Below are 16,958 nucleotides of genomic sequence, written 5' to 3' on the forward strand. Positions count from 1 at the left end.
GACGAAAGCGAACGGGTGATGGTGGGGTGCGCGATACTGCGTGCCCCTCCCCTGAGCCTCTCAACTCCGCCTCTCGGACACGTGACCTCAGCGAGCGCGGGGGGGCCCCCTAGCTCCCGCAGCATAGCTCGCTCTGTTTCTTCCCTCCCGCCGCTGTGCCCTTCTTCTCCCCAGTTCCAATCCCTCCGCCCTCCCCCACCTCCTTCCGCATGCTCCAATAGGAATTCGAGCTGTGAAGCGCCCGCCCCTCCGCCCTTTTCTTCGCCTTCTCATTGGCTGAAGCTTCAAGGACGCGTCCCGAGGGCGGGTGGCAGCCATTGGTGGGATGAGCAATCCGAGTTCCCGGATGAGGGAACATTCTGCAGTATAAAGGGAGCGGGGAAGGCGGGAGACAGCGCAGTTTGAATCGCGGTGCGACGAAGGAGTAGGCGGCGGGTTCTCGCTGGGTGTCTGACTAGTCCTTTCTCTGCCTTGCTTGTTTGAGCTTCAGCAGAATTCGAAATGGTAAACTTGGTGGAGACGCTCGAAGACTCCGCGGGTTTTTGCCGGCGGGAGAAAAACCCGTTACACACGGAGATGGGGGTGAAGCGGCGACGGTTGGGAACGCGCGGAGACAGGATTTGGAAGAGCAGGGGGAGGTGTTTTGTCGGCGGCGAGCGGAGCAGCCTCGGATCTCGCGGCGGGCGGTGACGGTTGGGTGGCGCGCGCAGCGCCGCTGGGGGCCGGCGGGCGGCGAGCGGGCGGACCGAGGCGCGCGGCCGCGCCGAGCGCGCGGCGGGGGACGGGCGGGCGGGGTCGTCCTTGCGGCGCGCGGCGGGCCGGAGACCCCGGCTGGGCACGGGGCCGCGCTCGCGCCCGAGCCGCGGCGCGGTGGGGGAAGGGCGTGCTGCTCTGGTAATCCTATATTCTGCGTTCCTCCTTCGCTCGCGGGCGTGTGCGCGCCGCAGGCTGGCGGTAAGGCTGGGAAGGACTCCGGAAAGGCCAAGACAAAGGCGGTTTCCCGCTCGCAGAGAGCCGGTTTGCAGGTCAGTGGTGGTTCGTGCATTCTGGGAATCGTGGCGTTTTTCTTTCCTTTTCCTCTCTTGTTTATCATCGCTCTGGATTAGCGTTTCGTCTTTGCGTGGGTGATAGTGTCGCGACTTGGTTTACCGATGCAATAAATATCGGGGCGGGGGGGCGATCACGTGTGTCTGTGCTGGGGCGCGTTGCTGCACCACCGTCCATGCCCCTGCCTTTGGCGCGCGTATAATTATCTTTGACTTGTCTATCTTTGTGCATTTATGTTTGTGTATGCTAAAAACGAAGTTCCCGGTGGGCCGTATTCATCGACACCTGAAATCTAGGACGACTAGCCATGGACGTGTGGGCGCGACTGCCGCTGTGTACAGCGCAGCCATCCTGGAGTACCTCACCGCAGAGGTAAATGGGTGTACGCCTATAATCTGGAAAAGGTTGGGAGGGGGTGGGGGGAGGCGGCGAGAGGGAAGGAGGAAAGTGATGCAAGAAAACTCCCAGGCTCTGAACGCGGCGAGAAGCTTCCGACAACGCTAGGGGGGGCTGGTGATCATGATGGGGATCCTCCTGAGCTTGAGTTTGCGGCCTTAGGAAATAAAATTGCGTGCCCTCTTTATGGCTTTTGCTTATCTTGCCATTCAGGTAGTGGGGGAGATGACAGTTGGTAGATACACCTTCATCGTGAAGGTTTGATTCTTGTCTGGATCTTGACATTAATGTAAGTTGGAAGGAGATTGATTGCATTCTGCCTTCTAGGTACTTGAATTGGCAGGAAATGCATCGAAAGACTTGAAGGTAAAGCGTATTACCCCTCGTCACTTGCAACTTGCTATTCGTGGAGATGAAGAATTGGACTCTCTCATCAAGGCTACAATTGCTGGTGGTGGTATGTAAATATTAACTTATAAATTTCTCTAGAGAAAAGAATTTGCTTTTAAATTTCCCTCTAGTAATTTTCAGTCTAAAAGAGGACACAGTATATTTTCATTGATCTGTAGTATGGTTGCATCATGAAATTTGATTTCTCTATGTATTTCTGAATTTTTACTCTGCACTTAGCCTCACATTGAAAGACATCTTCAAAGTTGAACATTAAACTTGGTTTTAAAGTGCTGTGTTATTTTATCCCTCTTCTAGGTGTCATTCCACACATCCACAAATCTCTGATTGGAAAGAAAGGACAACAGAAGACTGTCTAAAGGATGCCTGGATTCCTTATTATCTCAGGACTCTAAATACTCTAACAGCTGTCCAGTGTTGGTGATTCCAGTGGACTGTATCTCTGTGAAAAACACAATTTTGCCTTTTTGTAATTCTATTTGAGAAAGTTGGAAGTTTAATTAGCTTTCCAACCAACCAAATTTCTGCATTTGAGTCTTAACCATATTTAAGTGTTACTGTGGCTTCAAAGAAGCTATTGATTCTGAAGTAGTGGGTTTTGATTGAGTTGACTGTTTTTAAAAAACTGTTTGGATTTTAATTGTGATGCAGAAGTTATAGTAACAAACATTTGGTTTTGTACAGACATTATTTCCACTCTGGTGGATAAGCTCAATAAAGGTCATATCCCAAACTAGTTGTGTATAAAATTTGCTTGATTATAGTAGGAACAGCTTTGTTGAATAGGTATCTTACCTAGCAATAACTTAAGCACATTTCTTCCCTTTAAATTACTGTTAATTCTGTCTGTAGATCAACAAAGTTAAAAGGCCCGAGTATTTTTTTTTAAATACTGTGTAATGAACTATTAAAAGATTTTAAAACTTCAGCACAAGTTGATGTTTTTTAGGCTCAGTTTAACCATCTCAGTTCATTAGCTTTGATTGCTGTTTGTGATAGCGGCACTACACCAGAGCACTGGGGGGCTTGGGTGGGGTTGGGAGCAGAGACCAGTTAGGAAGGTCCTGTATGTAGCTACCTACACAGAAGGGACTTTTCAGTTTAGACTGATAATTGTAGTGTGCTACACGCTGTTTTGAAGGTTACTTGCGTTAAATTGTTCAGTATATGGTAACATCTTTGGGGAACATACTATTCACATTTAACAGAGAAGAATCAAGATTTCTTTGAAAGTCCTGAGTTACTATATTTGCTGCTATAGCAGACAATATCTTTACTGAACAATGTGTGAAAATAGTTACTTTGTAATTAGGTTAAGTGGATCATTTTGACACTTAGTTTCTGGCAAGTTCTTAATACCAAGCAAAAAGTGGGCCCTTTGCCTCCACTGAGGATACCAACCTGGCAAGTATTTCACAAAGGTGATGATTAAAATGGGAGAAGGGAGAAAACCCAAGTTTACCTATATGAGGTAATACATTGCCAAAGAACTGATTCCTGTCCTTTCTGGTCATGGCTACTAGTGTTTTTATTTTCACCAGAATAAGTGCAAACTACAAATTAAGTGTTTGTACCTCTTGGGATGTACTAAGACAGTTTAATGGCCCTGAGTCAGAAAAATGGAGTATGAATGAAATAAGGCAATGAAACAGGAATTAGGGTCAAAGGACACCCTACTGGGTTCCTGAACAGCTGTGCCGGAAGCGGTGCCCAGGGACTGGCAGCCCGGTCCTCACCTGACCGAATTCTCCCTAGTCTGACCGAGGCCGAGGGGGGGCCGGAGGTGGGGCTTTCGATCCCTGGGAATTTTCCTGAAAACGAATGTCACCACCCCCACTCGTCGCCCGGAAGGCGGGCTGCCGCCTTCGCGGGCCGCGCTGGGGGTTGGAGGGCATCGCGTTGCTGAGGCTGGCGGCTGGGTCCACGCCGCGACGGAACCCCTTCAAGAGAGCCCCTCCGGCGGCCAGCCGGCCTGGTATCGCCCGCACGCCCCCCTCACCCTCCAGGTCGGTCGGCCCCGAGCCTGTCCGCGCCGGCAAGGACCAGCGAGCCGGTTCTGACGGCCCGGCGGCGGAGCCCAGTCCGGGGGCCAGAGGGATGCGGCTCGCGCCGTAGCGACCCGCGGGGGGCGGGGAGGCCGCCGTGAGGAGGCGGAGCTGCGAGCCCGCCAGTGCGCCCGGGCCCCGCCGCCGCGGTCGCCTGCGCTCCTCCCCGCTCGCCTTCGCACGCCCCCAGCCCCGGCCGGCCTTGTCTCCTCAGCGGCGGCGGCGGCGGCGGCGGCTTCCGCCCCTCGTTGCTGAGCTCCCGCAGGAAACGGAAGAAGGCGCAAGCCATGGAGGGGAACCGGGATGAGGCGGAGAAATGTGTCGAGATCGCCCGGGAGGCCCTGAACGCCGGCAACCGCGAGAAGGCCCAGCGCTTCCTTCAGAAGGCCGAGAAGCTCTACCCACTGCCCTCGGCCCGCGGTGAGGCCCTCGGTCCCTTTCCTCCCCGCCCTGTCCCCGGGCCGCCGCGCAGCCCGCCCCCGCCCCCACCGTCGCCCCTCATGGAGCCGCGGAGCCCCCCACCCGCCGGACCCCGCCGGTCGGACACCCAGAACGCTCCTCACCGACACACCCCCGCTCGGGCCCTGAACATCCGGGCCGGGCCAGCCGTGGGCTCCCCGAGACTCCCTCCTCACCGGCCTACCTGCGAGATGCCGGCTCTGAGCCACCCGGCTAGAGTTGCCAGTTCGCCTATCGGTTTTCCTGAATGTCCAGCTGTCATTCTCCCAGGAGATTCATCTGGTCCTGCCTTACCAGATGGGGCTTTATATCTGGATGTGTGGTTGTGTGACCCCCCCCCCCCCCATCCTCATCCGCGATTAAGGCCTAGGTCCCTAGTGAAGTGAGAGGAACAGGGAACTCAGTGGTTAATATACAGGTCCCTGGTTCCACCGCCTCTCGGGTAGAAAACGCTGTTCCCAAAGCAAACATTTTCGAACACCTGAGATGACATTGCTTTTCCCTGGGAGAGAGTTCTTCAGAAGAGAGGACCACAAGAATGATAGAGTCAGTGAAGGTTTGCTAAATAGTATCTGATTTGATAGCACCATAATTATCGACAAATGAGACACATCTTTAGGAAGAGCTCTGGACTTCCTTTAGTCGAAATCCAAGTGCTCTTCTCTTGCTCTCTAGGCTCTAAAGTAATTATAGCCGGCACTTCGTGAGTGCTTGTAAAGTACCTACTGTTTAATATGACTTATTTCATTTATTCCTCAGATCGATCCTAGAATTCATTTGACCAGGCTCACTCATATGGAAACAGACCTTTTGATGAGTGAATGAATGAATGAGTGAATGAATGAAAATATCTTACCCAAGGTCACACAGTAATTTGTAGCAAAGTCAAAATAGTATTTGAGCTCTCCAGCTTCAAAAGGCCTTTAACCACGACATTCCATTATCTGGTCCATAGGATACAGTTTCACTTGAGGTTCAGGATATTTCCACGTTAAGAAGAAAATTAGCAATAAGTCAGTAAGAGTGTGGGGTTACCTGTTTCATTTTATTGTTGTTTTCTTAGTTTTTTCCTACTTATTGAAGTCCTTGAATTTCTTTACTTTTTTTTGTCCTTTTTATTTCCCTGCTGTTGAGGAAAATGAAAGAGGGGAAATGAAAGAAAATAAGTGATTTTTTTTCTTAATGTGGCAAAAACAGAAGCTTACCAACTTAACCATTTTTAATACAATTCCCTAACGTTAAACATTTTCACACTGTGGTACAACAGATCTACAGAATTTTTTGTCTTAACAAAACTAAAACTTTATGCCAAGTAAACAATTCCCTGTTTTCCCTTTCCACCCAGCCCCTGGTAACCACCACTGTACTCTATTTTAAAAATGTGGCTACTTTGGATACTTATTATATAGTAAGTGGAATTATTTAGTATTTGCCATTTTTCACTGACTTATTTAATTTAGTACAGTGTCCCTGAAGTTTATTCATGTTGTAGCATAAATATGGTGGTTCCTTTTTGAAGGCTTCATAGTATTCCATTGTGTGCATATACCACATTTTCAATATCCATTCACCATCTAGGAATAGATTGCATTGATAGTTTCCATATCTTGGAAACCATCACAGTCTATATTGTAAATAAGGCTACTAAGAACATGGGTGTACTAATACCTCTTTGTGATCCTGCTTTAATTGTTTTTGATATATACCTAGAAATGGGATTGCTGGATCATATTGGTAATTTTAATTTTCACATTTTTTGAGGGATTGCCATACCTTTTTCTGTAAGAGTTACACAATTTTACATTCCTACTAACAGTGGGCAAGAGTTCTTGTTTCTCCACATCCTCATCAGCAGTTGTTATTTTCTGTTTGATTTTTTGTTCGTTTTTGACAGTACCCATCCTGGCAAGTAAGGTGATACCTTACTGTGGTTTTGATTTGCATTTCTCTCAAGATTAGTGATATTGAGGATCTTTTTATTTGCTCATTGGCCATTTTTATATCATTTTTTGAGAACTATTCAAGTCCTTTCCCCGTTTTTAAATTAGGTTATTTTTAGTTGTCGAGTTATGCCGGTGTGCTAAATTGCTTCAGTCTTGTCTGACTCTTCGTGACCCTATGGACCATAGCCTGCCAGGCTCCTCTGTCCATGGGATTCTGCAGGTAAGATTACAGGAGTGGGTTGCCATGCCCTCCTCCAGGGAATCTTCCCAACCCAGAGATTGAACCCACAACTCTTACATCTGCATTAGTAGATGGGTTTTTTAACCACTCATGCGACCTAGGAAACTCTTACCAGATGTCTGATTTGAAGGTTTTTTTTTCTCCCATTCTGTAGGTTGTCTTTTTTCTATTGTTTCCTTTGATACATGGGAGTTTTTTCCTTTTGATATAGGCCCATTTGTCTATTTTTTCTTTTATTGCCTATGCTTTTGGTTTCATTAGAGCTTCCCTTGTAGCTCAGATGGTAAAGTGTCTGCCTGCAATGCTGTAGACCCGGGTTTGATCCCTCAGTCAGGAAAATCCCCCTGGAGAAGGAAATGGCAACCCATTCTGGTACTCTTGCCTGGAAAAGTCCATGGATGGAGGAGCCTGGTAGGCTACAGTCCGTGGGGTCGCAGAGTCAGACACCACTGAGCGACTTCACTTCACTGGTTTCATATTCAAGAAATCATTGCCAAGAGTTAAAACTTTTTGAATTTTTCTACTGTATGAATGCATGATTTCATTTAGTCATTATGTAGTCTTAGGGGGTGCTTCCCAGGTGGCACTAGCGGTAAAGAACCTGCCTGCCAATGCTGGAGATGAAAGAGATAAAGGTTCAGTCCCTGGGTTGGGAAGATTCTGTGGAGGAGGGCAAGGCAACCCATTCTAGTCTTCTTGCCTGGAGAATCTTATGGACAGAGGGGCCTGGCGGGCTACTATCTATAGGGTTGCAAAGAATCGGACGTGACTGAAGTGTCTTAGCACACATGCACGCACAGACTTGAGGGACAGTTTTAACTTTAAGCATGTAACCACTCCAGACAGAATACCTTGGCTTTTGAAGCCTTGACCGTAACTCCCTTGTAACCTTAATCTTGGGCAAGTTAAATAACCTATCTAGCTTGTAGCTTTTCTGTCTACAAAATAGGACAATAATGTACCAATTTCATAGGGGTGGCATGAGGATTAAATGAGTTAATACATGGGAAGCATTTAATAGTGCTTGATAATTTTGGTGTCATTTCTATTTAACAAGTGTGAGACAAAGAGTTTTTAAACCTATAGTCTGTAATTCTTCTATGAAACAAGCAACGTGAATCAATCTACTAAAGATACTGTAAGATATCAAAGCACAATACAGCTGTTGCTTTTAAAGACATGAACATTGGGAAAGTTACGACAGTAACAGTGAAAGATAATAAATAGTACAATGTATTGTAAGGCAACATGTGATTATGACATAAAGTGATTAGCTACAGTTGTGGTGTAGTCTGAAGACCTTATTCAGATATGGACTTTGCCTCTGACAGATTTGAGTTACTCTGACAGGGATGAGTTACTTATCATTGCCAAGCCTTGTTTAGTTATGTATAACATAAGGATTTCATCACAGGGTTAATGTTAGGCGAAATAGATCATGTGCAAATACTTAACAAAGTGTATTTTACGTAGAATGTTCTCAGATGTATACTGGAATAATTTAAGAATACAGAGGAGGCGGAAAAGATCTAGAACATTTGTATAAGCTCCTGATAAAATATTTAGTGTAGAAGGGAATTGAAGCTATTGTTTAAAATGAAATGAAAAATTGTTATCCCTGAATTTCATGTATTCTAGACCACTTTCACATCTTTATAACTTAGAGCTTAATATTCCTCTTGGATGTATTTTCATGCTAAGGTAGGCAAAATAAAACATTGCATTTTGATTTCTCTTGTTTTTATATAGTAAATGCAAAAATGTGAGTCTAAATTCTAGCTAAATTCCAGAGTTTTTGTCCCCTTTACAATTTTATTCTTGCTAGGTAAGGAATCTGATTGATAAACCACTTAAAAAAATTGGCAAGGGTTTTCCTTAAGGAAAAACTGCATCCTCAAAAGAATCTAGGACATTGCTTGCTTTCTAAGTATTTAGTTGAGAATATTATTTTACAGTTTATTTAAATGGACTTCTAAGCAAATTGGATTTATAACTTTCAAATATTTTCATATTATAAGTTTGGTTTACATTTGAAAGGATTAATATATGTATATGATGCTACATAGGAAATATAAACTTGGAAAATATCAGCAAGAGGAAGTAAATTGCATTTTGATTTCTTAAACTTTATGTTTACTGGATTATTGATATGTTTTAGATTTTTACAGAGAGATACAGCCTCTCAGTTTTAATGCTTTACATTGCTTTTTATTTTTTACATTGCTGTTTTAATACTTTAGTGTTTAATTCTAATTGTTAGGCAGTTTGAAGTATAGATTTTTTTCAGAGAAAAACATTTTAATTATTTTCAAGAGTTTCATAGTAATTTGAACCAAATGGCAGTCTACAGCTTCAAAAACGGCCATCCTGTGTCTACTTAATGAATAGATAACTTATATAATTTGCAACCTCTATCTGTACAATAGCAAATTAAAATAGTCCTCTTTTTATTATTTCCCCTCAGGTGAGAGCTATGTGTAAAGATTTTTCTTCCTTTTTTTTTGCTACTTTATTTTAAAATTTAAACCTGATAAAAAGTTCAAAGTTCTGTTCCCTTTAGTCTCATTTAAAATGATAAAACAGTTAAAACTGTCATTTCACATCTGGAGTATTATTCAGCTATTCCTTTGAAGACAATACCATTTTCTTTCTGTTTCTGACTTAATCAAAATTTAGTGATAAGTGTAAATTATACATTCAAAACAGTTATTTTGGTAGCACTAGTTAAATATTATAAAATGATTTCCACATTTCAGCTAATAACCAAACTGTTTCAGACATTATAGTTGAAGAAAGAATACTAAACTTAGTTTTGAACCTTAATTTAATGGTTTTATTTGTTTATATCCATAACTGTCTTTCTGAGCCTCAATTACGACATCTGTAGGATGCGGATATATTTATTCAACAAATATTTACTGAATCCATGCTTCTTTGTGGCAGGCACTCTTCTCAGAACTAGGGAGTCAGTGATCAATAAGACAGTTCTTGTCCTCTTGGAGCTTACATTTTAGAGAAATGAAATAGGAAATCTCTGCTAGACACAAAAATGGTTCCGTTCCTATCATTCCCTTTTCCTTTCCTAAGCCACAGTTTTCTCATCTGTAGTCTTCACAGGATTATTATGAGGTTAGTTTATTAAGTGCTATAAGAATTTCATGTATTAGTACAATGGCAAAAGTATTTGGATGATTGCTTGGAGTTACTTATATAATATTTGTCTCTTTCTATCATTTTTTATTTACCTGTTTAACATTAAAAAATTGCCTTAAGTTAGGATTAATTTCCATGTGAATTCAGGTACTCATTCCATTCTTAGTTAATATGTAGTTCTCCCTGCTTTGCATTTATTTCTTGTATTATTTATGTATATAGCTCTTCCTCTCCTAGATTAAAAATTGCTCTGCTGTCAGGAACTGTTTTAATGTTATCATCTTTTCTACCAGTCTTTTGCATATACTTGTGGCATCTATAAATCCTGGTTTTCTGGAATGATACCTGTTTAGGTAGTTTTATCTCTTATCAGTGAAGACAATTTGTTCATAAATAAATGAAGCTGTAAGGCTTTTTGTGATAATATATTCACAAATGAAATTTTCCCACAATAGACAAGTATGGGAAAATGTATATAAGGGTTGTCATTGTAGCAAAAATTTGGAAAGAGTCCATCATTGGGAATTATTAAATAAATTGAATTGCCTGTATACACTGTGCACTTAAAAACAATGATGTGCCTCAGTAATTTTCCGTTCAGTGACCCACCTTACCGTGCTCATTGACTATAAGTTTCCAGTTGTCTTTACTGAATTCAGAGTTCAGCCTGCTGTCACTCCCCTATTGCAATAGTCCTGAATAAGGTCTTAAAAAATAAAGATGATGTGCACCTAGATTTATTGCTATAAAATGATATATACATTGAATTATAAACCTATTAAGGGCATGCTACCAACATATGTAGATTATTCTCATTTTGTTTCAAAATATGTAAAAAAGCTAGACAGCTAGCCAACTAGAGTAGCTAGATATATATAAATATATACATATATATATTTATATATATATAGCTATATATATATATAACTAGCTACTCTAGTTGGCTATGTATATATTTATATATAGATATATAAATATATCACAATGGTTGAGTGATTTTTTTTTTTCTTGTGTGTGATTTATAGGAGATCTTTACTTTATCTTTTTTAAATGAACTGAACATTACTTTTATAATCACACAAATAAAAGCTATTTTCAGTTTGCCTGGAATGAAAAAATCTGTTTTCCAAATCATATATTCTTATTTTAGGTTTTGTTAGTGATGGGTATTATATATAATAGGTGTGCAGCAGAACATTATGAAATAAAAATGGATCTTGGTTATTCACTTTTGGATTAGCCACATAAACATTTTTAATACTATGTTTACTTTTTCACTGGTCCTTATTATGGGATATGTATAAATTAAGTACAGATTACATTAATTAAGACATACAAGCAAAGCTGTATGTCTGGAAAATGAACATACAAAATAAGGTTGGACAGTTTTAAAACCAAAAGTAATCTGGTTTATAAGGAGATATCTTATATCTGTTCAACTAATGTTCGTAATACTGCTCATTATTATAAATGTGATCTCATATAATAGCTAAGACATTTAATAAGTCAGAAAAAGGTTGTGAGTTCCAAATTCTGGCAGTACTTGAACTGAACCACATTACCTTCTCAGGCATTGGTTCCAGTGATTGTTAATACAGAAAACCTTGCTGATTCCATTTTTAAGATGATAAAACTGGATATTGGGACACAGAGGTAATGGAACTTGTTCAAATTTTCACTGTTTGGAGCCAAAATGCTTAGTGTGAGTGCATATATATACATAGCCGTTGTTAAGCAGAACCCCTAGGCTCTGAAAGATTTTCAGTATCATAATAACTTGAAAATTTAAAACAGCTATATGATCTTTTGCTTTAGCAATATCCAGCATCTAGCTGTTAGCATGGAAGATGTCCAGAAAAACTGAGAGAATGTGTTTGTGCAAAGAATGAAAGGAATGTACAGATAACTTCTAACTAGCATGCATAGGGACTTTGTGGCCACCTGTAAATATAAATACATATAACCACTTTCCCATCTGGCTTCACAATTTTTTCAAAATAATTTATTCTTTTATAGGCTGAAATAATTCTATAAAGAGACACTTCCCCCTCACCTATCTTAGGGTTACACAGTGGTAGAGTTCATATAGGAAAGGCAAGATACGATAAGTGCTTGACTGCTTTTATCAGTTTTCAAGAAAAGGAATTGACTCCTGTTTTCCAAAAGCAGATAATATCATTTTTTAGATGTGGCTGGTGGAACCTGTTTAGGTTACCTCCTGAGTTTCATAGACACATTCCTAATAGTCTTTAATAATTTTCTTTCTCTTTGGTATGACATAAAGTTTCAGATTTCTCTTATACATTCCCTGTACTAGATCTTGAATCAAACGTAGCTCCAATAAGCCCTGGTTTCTTTTAGTGGAAAATGGTGTTTTAGTATCATGGTCTGGTACAAACGATGCTGTGGTTAATAGATTGTCATTGTTTCTGGGCCTTTTCAGTGTACAGACTAGGGAATTTTTTTTTTTTTTTAAGTTAAAACATCTTATACATTTATACTAGTAAATGAAATTTAAGTTAAGTATTTTGGGGTCTTTAAACTTTTCTTGCATATATTTCTATCTTTTTCCTTCCACAGTAGTAATCCTGGTTTTCAAGGCCATGGCAAATGGTAGAATATGTCATGATTATTTATTTGCTTTATGCCACATGATATATGTAGTAGTTTCAGTGTAACATTACCAGTACTACCTCACTGATAAAATTACTGAAAACAGTTAAATTTTTTTTGCATATACTTTCTCAATTTTCCCTTTTCATTTTAGCTTTTTGAAAATTCTGAAATACTTTGAAGCGTATAGGAAAGTCTTAAAAATAGTGTACACTTCCTGTATACATTTCACTCAGTGCTTCCTATTTGATAAAATTTTACTGCATTTGCTTTATCATGCCCTTTCTTTCTCCCTGCTATCTCTCTTCCACCCCCACAGGTATACAGTTTGTTCTTATATTTTTTCCAGAACCAATCAAGAGTAAGTTGTAGACATGATATCCTATTACACCTAAGTAATTCAGTGTATGTTTTTTAAGATAAGGACACTCATACATAACAACAGTATAGCTGTCAGAGTCATGAAATTAATGTAAGTACCTCATTCAGATTCTGCCAGTTCTCCCTGTTACGTTGCATTTATTTGCCATATTTTGTTATCTAGATACCATCTTTTCTCTTTTCCTTTTTTAATTTTTATTTTATATTGGAGTATAGTCGATTAACAATATTTTGTTGGTTTTAGGTGTACAGCAAGGTGATTCAGTTATACATGTATCTGTATATTAAATTCTTTTCCCATTTTCACAGAGAGATCCTTGTTGATTATCTGTTTAAAATACAGCAGTGTATTTATTCAAAACTCCCAGTTTATCCCTCTCCCCTACACTTCCCCACCTCGTTCCCTCTATAAGTCTGCAAGTCTTTCTGTTTTGTAAGTAAGTATATTTGTATCATTTTTTTTTAAGATTGAACTTAGAAGCAATATCATAAAATACTTATCTTTCTCTGTTTGACTTACTTCACTTAGTATGATAATCTCAAGGTCCATTCATGTTGCTGCAAATGGCATTATTTCATTCTTTTTAATGGCTTAGTAATATTCCATTGTGTATATGTGCCACATCTTCTTTATCCACTCATCTGTGGATGGACTAGGTTGTTTCCATGTCTTGGCTATTGTAAACCGTGTTTCAGGGAACACTGGGGTGTACATATCATTTTGAACCATTTTTTCTCTGGATATATGCTCAAGAGTGGAATTGCTGGTAGCTCTGTTTTTAGTTTCTTAAGGAACCTCCATACAGTTTTTCATAGTGGCTGTACCAGTTTGCATTCAGTCTCTTTTCTTTCTTGATCTTTGTGTTTTGATGAATGCAGGCCAGCTATTTTATAGATTTTCCCTCAATTTAGGTTTGGCTGACATTTCCTTATGAATTTTTGGCAGGCATACCATAGAAGTGATGTTGCATTCTTAGTGTAACGTATCAGGGAACATGCTGATTTGGTCCTTACTGATGAGGTTAACTTTGATCACTTGGTGAAGCTGGTGTTACCAGGTTTGTCTACTCTAAACTTACTTTTTTTCCCCTCTTGTAATTAATAAATATTTTGTGGGAAAATACTTTAAAACTCTGAATGTCCTATTCTACAACAAATTTCCAAAGCTCCTTTTAGCATTCATTGATGATTCTTTCCAGAATAAATTTCTGATGGTTGCCAAATGTTGGTTTTCTTATTCCATTATTCCTTCTACAGTTTATTAATTGACATTCAACCTTATTTATTAACATGGATTCCTATTTAATCTATTATTATCACTGTTCATTTTGATGTTCAGATTGCCTCAGATTTAATCAGTAGGAGCCCCTTCAAGCTCCTGTATCTTATGACATGTCCTCATCATTCTTTGAATTTCTTTACTTTCAAACACAAAAAAGTTTTCAAGCTCATTTCTCTGCCCTCGGAATCAATTCTTGCCCCAGGAGTCCTGATTCTTTTTAGTGGATAATGATACTTGGAAACTAATATATAGACACTTGATAAGCTCATTGCTACAAGTGTGTCATTGCCTCCAGATCCTCTCAGTAGACAGAGCTAAGAAATATATATATGCATGATGCATGAATGTATGTGTATGTGTATCTGTGTGTTATATGCGTTGGAAGTAAAGTTATGACCAACCTAGATAGCATATTCAAAAGCAGAGACATTACTTTGCCAACAAAGGTTCGTCTAGTCAAGGCTATGGTTTTTCCTGTGTTATGGAATGTGAGAGTTGGACTGTGAAGAAGGCTGAGTGCCAAAGAATTGATGCTTTTGAACTGTGATGTTGAGGAAGACGCTTGAGAGTCCCTTGGACTGCAAGGAGATCCAACCAGTCCATTCTGAAGGAGATCAGCCCTGGGTGTTCTTTGGAAGGAATGATGCTAAAGCTGAAACTCCAGTACTTTGGCCACCTCATACGAAGAGTTGACTCATTGGAAAAGACTCTGATGCTGGGAGGGATTGGGGGCGGGAGGAGAAGAGGACGACAGAGGATGAGATGGCTGGATGGCATCACTGACTCGATGGACGTGAGTCTGGGTGAACTCCTGGAGTTGGTGATGGACAGGGAGGCCTGGTGTGCTGCAGTTCATGGGGTCGCAAAGAGTCGGACATGACTGAGCGACTCAACTGAACTGAACTGAACTGAATGAGAGCCTACTGTTCAGCACAGAGAACTCTATTCAATGCTCTATGTTGACTTAAATGAGAAAGGAGTCCAAAATAGCTACCTAATTAAGAGCCTTTCTGTACCATCTACAACTAAATTGTTATAAAAACTAAATATCTTATGTCTTTGGTGACCTCTTGAATGCATGAGCTATGAAAAAGATTTGGAAGAAAGTTCTCTTATATGTTCAGTTCAGTTCAGTCACTCAGTTGTGTTCAACTCTTTGCAACCCCATGAACTGCAGCATGCCAGGCTTCCCTGTCCTTTACCAACTCTGGGAGCTTGCTCAAACTCATGTCCATTGAGTCAGTGATGCCATCCAACCATCTCATCCTCTCGTCCCCTTCTCTCCTTCCTTCAATTTTTCCCAGCATCAGAATCTTTTCCAGTGAGTCAGTTCTTCTCATCAGGTGGCCAAAGTATTGGAGTTTGAGCTTCAGCAACAGTCCTTCCAATGAATATTCAGTACTGATTTCCTTGAGGATTGCCTGGTTGGATCTCCTTGCAGTCCAAGGGACTCTCAAGAGTCTTCTCCAACACCACAGTTCAAAAGCATCAATTCTTCGGCGCTCAGCTTTCTTTATAGTCCAACTCTCACGTCCCTACATGACTACTTGAAAAACCATAGCTTTGACTAGACAGACCTTTGTTGGTAAAGTAATGTCTCTGCTTTTTAATATGCTGTCTAGGTTGGTCATAACTTTGCTTCCAAGGAGCAAGCGTCTTTTAATTTCATGGCTACAGTCACCATCTGCAGTGATTTTGGAGCCCAAGAAAATAAAAGTCTGTCACTGATTCCGTTGTTTCCCCATCTATTTCCCATGAAGTAATGGGACCAGATGCCATGATCTTAGTTTTCTGAATGTTGAGTTTTAAGCCAACTTTTTCTCTCTCCTCTTTTACTTTCATCAAGAGGCTCTTTAGTTCTTCACTTTCTGCCATAAGGGTGGTGTCATCTGTGTATGTGAGGTTATTGATATTTCTCCCAGCTGTCTTGATTCCAGCTTGTGCTTCTTCCAGCCCAGTGTTTCTCATAATGTACTCTGCATAGAAGTTAAATAAGCAGAGTGACAGTATACATCCTTGACATACTACTTTCCCAATTTGGAACCAGTCTGTTGTTCCATGTCTAGTTCTAACTGTTGCTTCTTGTCCTGCATACAGATTTCTCAGAAGGCAGGTAAAGTGGTCTGGTATTCCCATCTCTTTAAGAATTCTCCAGAGTTTGTTGTGATCCACACAGTCAAAGGCTTTAGTATATTCAGTGAAGCAGATGTTTTTCTGAAATATTGAAAATAATTACTGGCAGTTCTCTGGTGATCTACTGTTAGGATTCAGCACTTTCATGACCATGACCTGGTTTCAATACCTGGTCAGGGAGCTGAGATCTCACAGGCTGTGCGGCAATGACTGCTGGATTTTTTTTAATATCTATATAGCAGCTTTGGTGGTGATGGTGTAGTCACTAAGTCATGTCTGACTCTTGCAAACCCATGGACTGTAGCCTGCCAGGGTCCTCTGTTTGTGGGATTCTCCAGGCAAGAGTACTGGAGTGGGTTGCCATTTTCTTCTCCAGGGGATCTTCCTGACCCAGGGATCGAACCCAGGTCTCCAGCATTGCAAGCAGACTCTTTACCAACTGAGCTACAAGGGAATATATATAGTGCTTTACTGAGATGTAATTCACATATCTCACAGCTCATTCAGAGCATACCACTCCGTGGATTCACAGAGTTGTGCAGCCATTGCAACCATTAATTTTAGAACATTTTCTTCATCACAGAAAGAAATCTCATACTCACTAGCAATCACTTCTTACTTCTCCCAGAGTTCATCCTTCCCTCCCCTTGGCAACAACTGACCTTTCTGTCTCTAGATTTGCCTCTAGATTTTGTATAAATGGTATCATACAGTATATTGTCTCTTGTGACTGACTTTTTTCACTTGATATGTTTTCAAGGTTCAGCCGTATTGCAGCATATATCAGTACTTCATTTTTTTTTGATTGTCATAGTATTCCATTGTATGGACCTGTCACATTTTATTCATCTACT

At 40.8% G+C, this 16,958-nt stretch overlaps 2 protein-coding genes across 3 annotated transcripts in view; both read left to right on the top strand.

Annotated features, from left to right (window-relative positions):
• The first annotated feature begins 305 nt into the window (after nucleotides 1–305).
• LOC113894093 (histone H2A.Z) lies at nucleotides 306–2,782 on the top strand. Its single transcript, XM_027543986.1, has 5 exons — nucleotides 306–504; nucleotides 948–1,025; nucleotides 1,306–1,419; nucleotides 1,771–1,900; nucleotides 2,152–2,782. Exons 1-5 carry the CDS (start codon nucleotides 502–504, stop codon nucleotides 2,211–2,213), a joined length of 387 nt encoding a protein of 128 aa, XP_027399787.1. The 5' UTR covers nucleotides 306–501; the 3' UTR covers nucleotides 2,214–2,782.
• Nucleotides 2,783–4,083: 1,301 nt separating this feature from the next.
• The window catches only part of DNAJB14 (DnaJ heat shock protein family (Hsp40) member B14), a 45,572-nt gene continuing 32,697 nt past the window's right edge, over nucleotides 4,084–16,958 (top strand). Inside the window, exon 1 of one of the 2 annotated variants that reach the window (XM_027543982.1) lies at nucleotides 4,084–4,319. In XM_027543982.1, coding sequence (XP_027399783.1) covers nucleotides 4,187–4,319 — 133 coding nt within the window. In that variant the 5' untranslated portion in view covers nucleotides 4,084–4,186. The remainder of the gene's footprint in view (nucleotides 4,320–16,958) is intronic. The other variant, XM_027543983.1, reaches the window with a different exon arrangement.

The sequence above is a fragment of the Bos indicus x Bos taurus genome, chromosome 6 (genome assembly GCF_003369695.1).
Source record: "Bos indicus x Bos taurus breed Angus x Brahman F1 hybrid chromosome 6, Bos_hybrid_MaternalHap_v2.0, whole genome shotgun sequence".
NCBI classification, from domain to species: domain Eukaryota; kingdom Metazoa; phylum Chordata; class Mammalia; order Artiodactyla; family Bovidae; genus Bos; species Bos indicus x Bos taurus.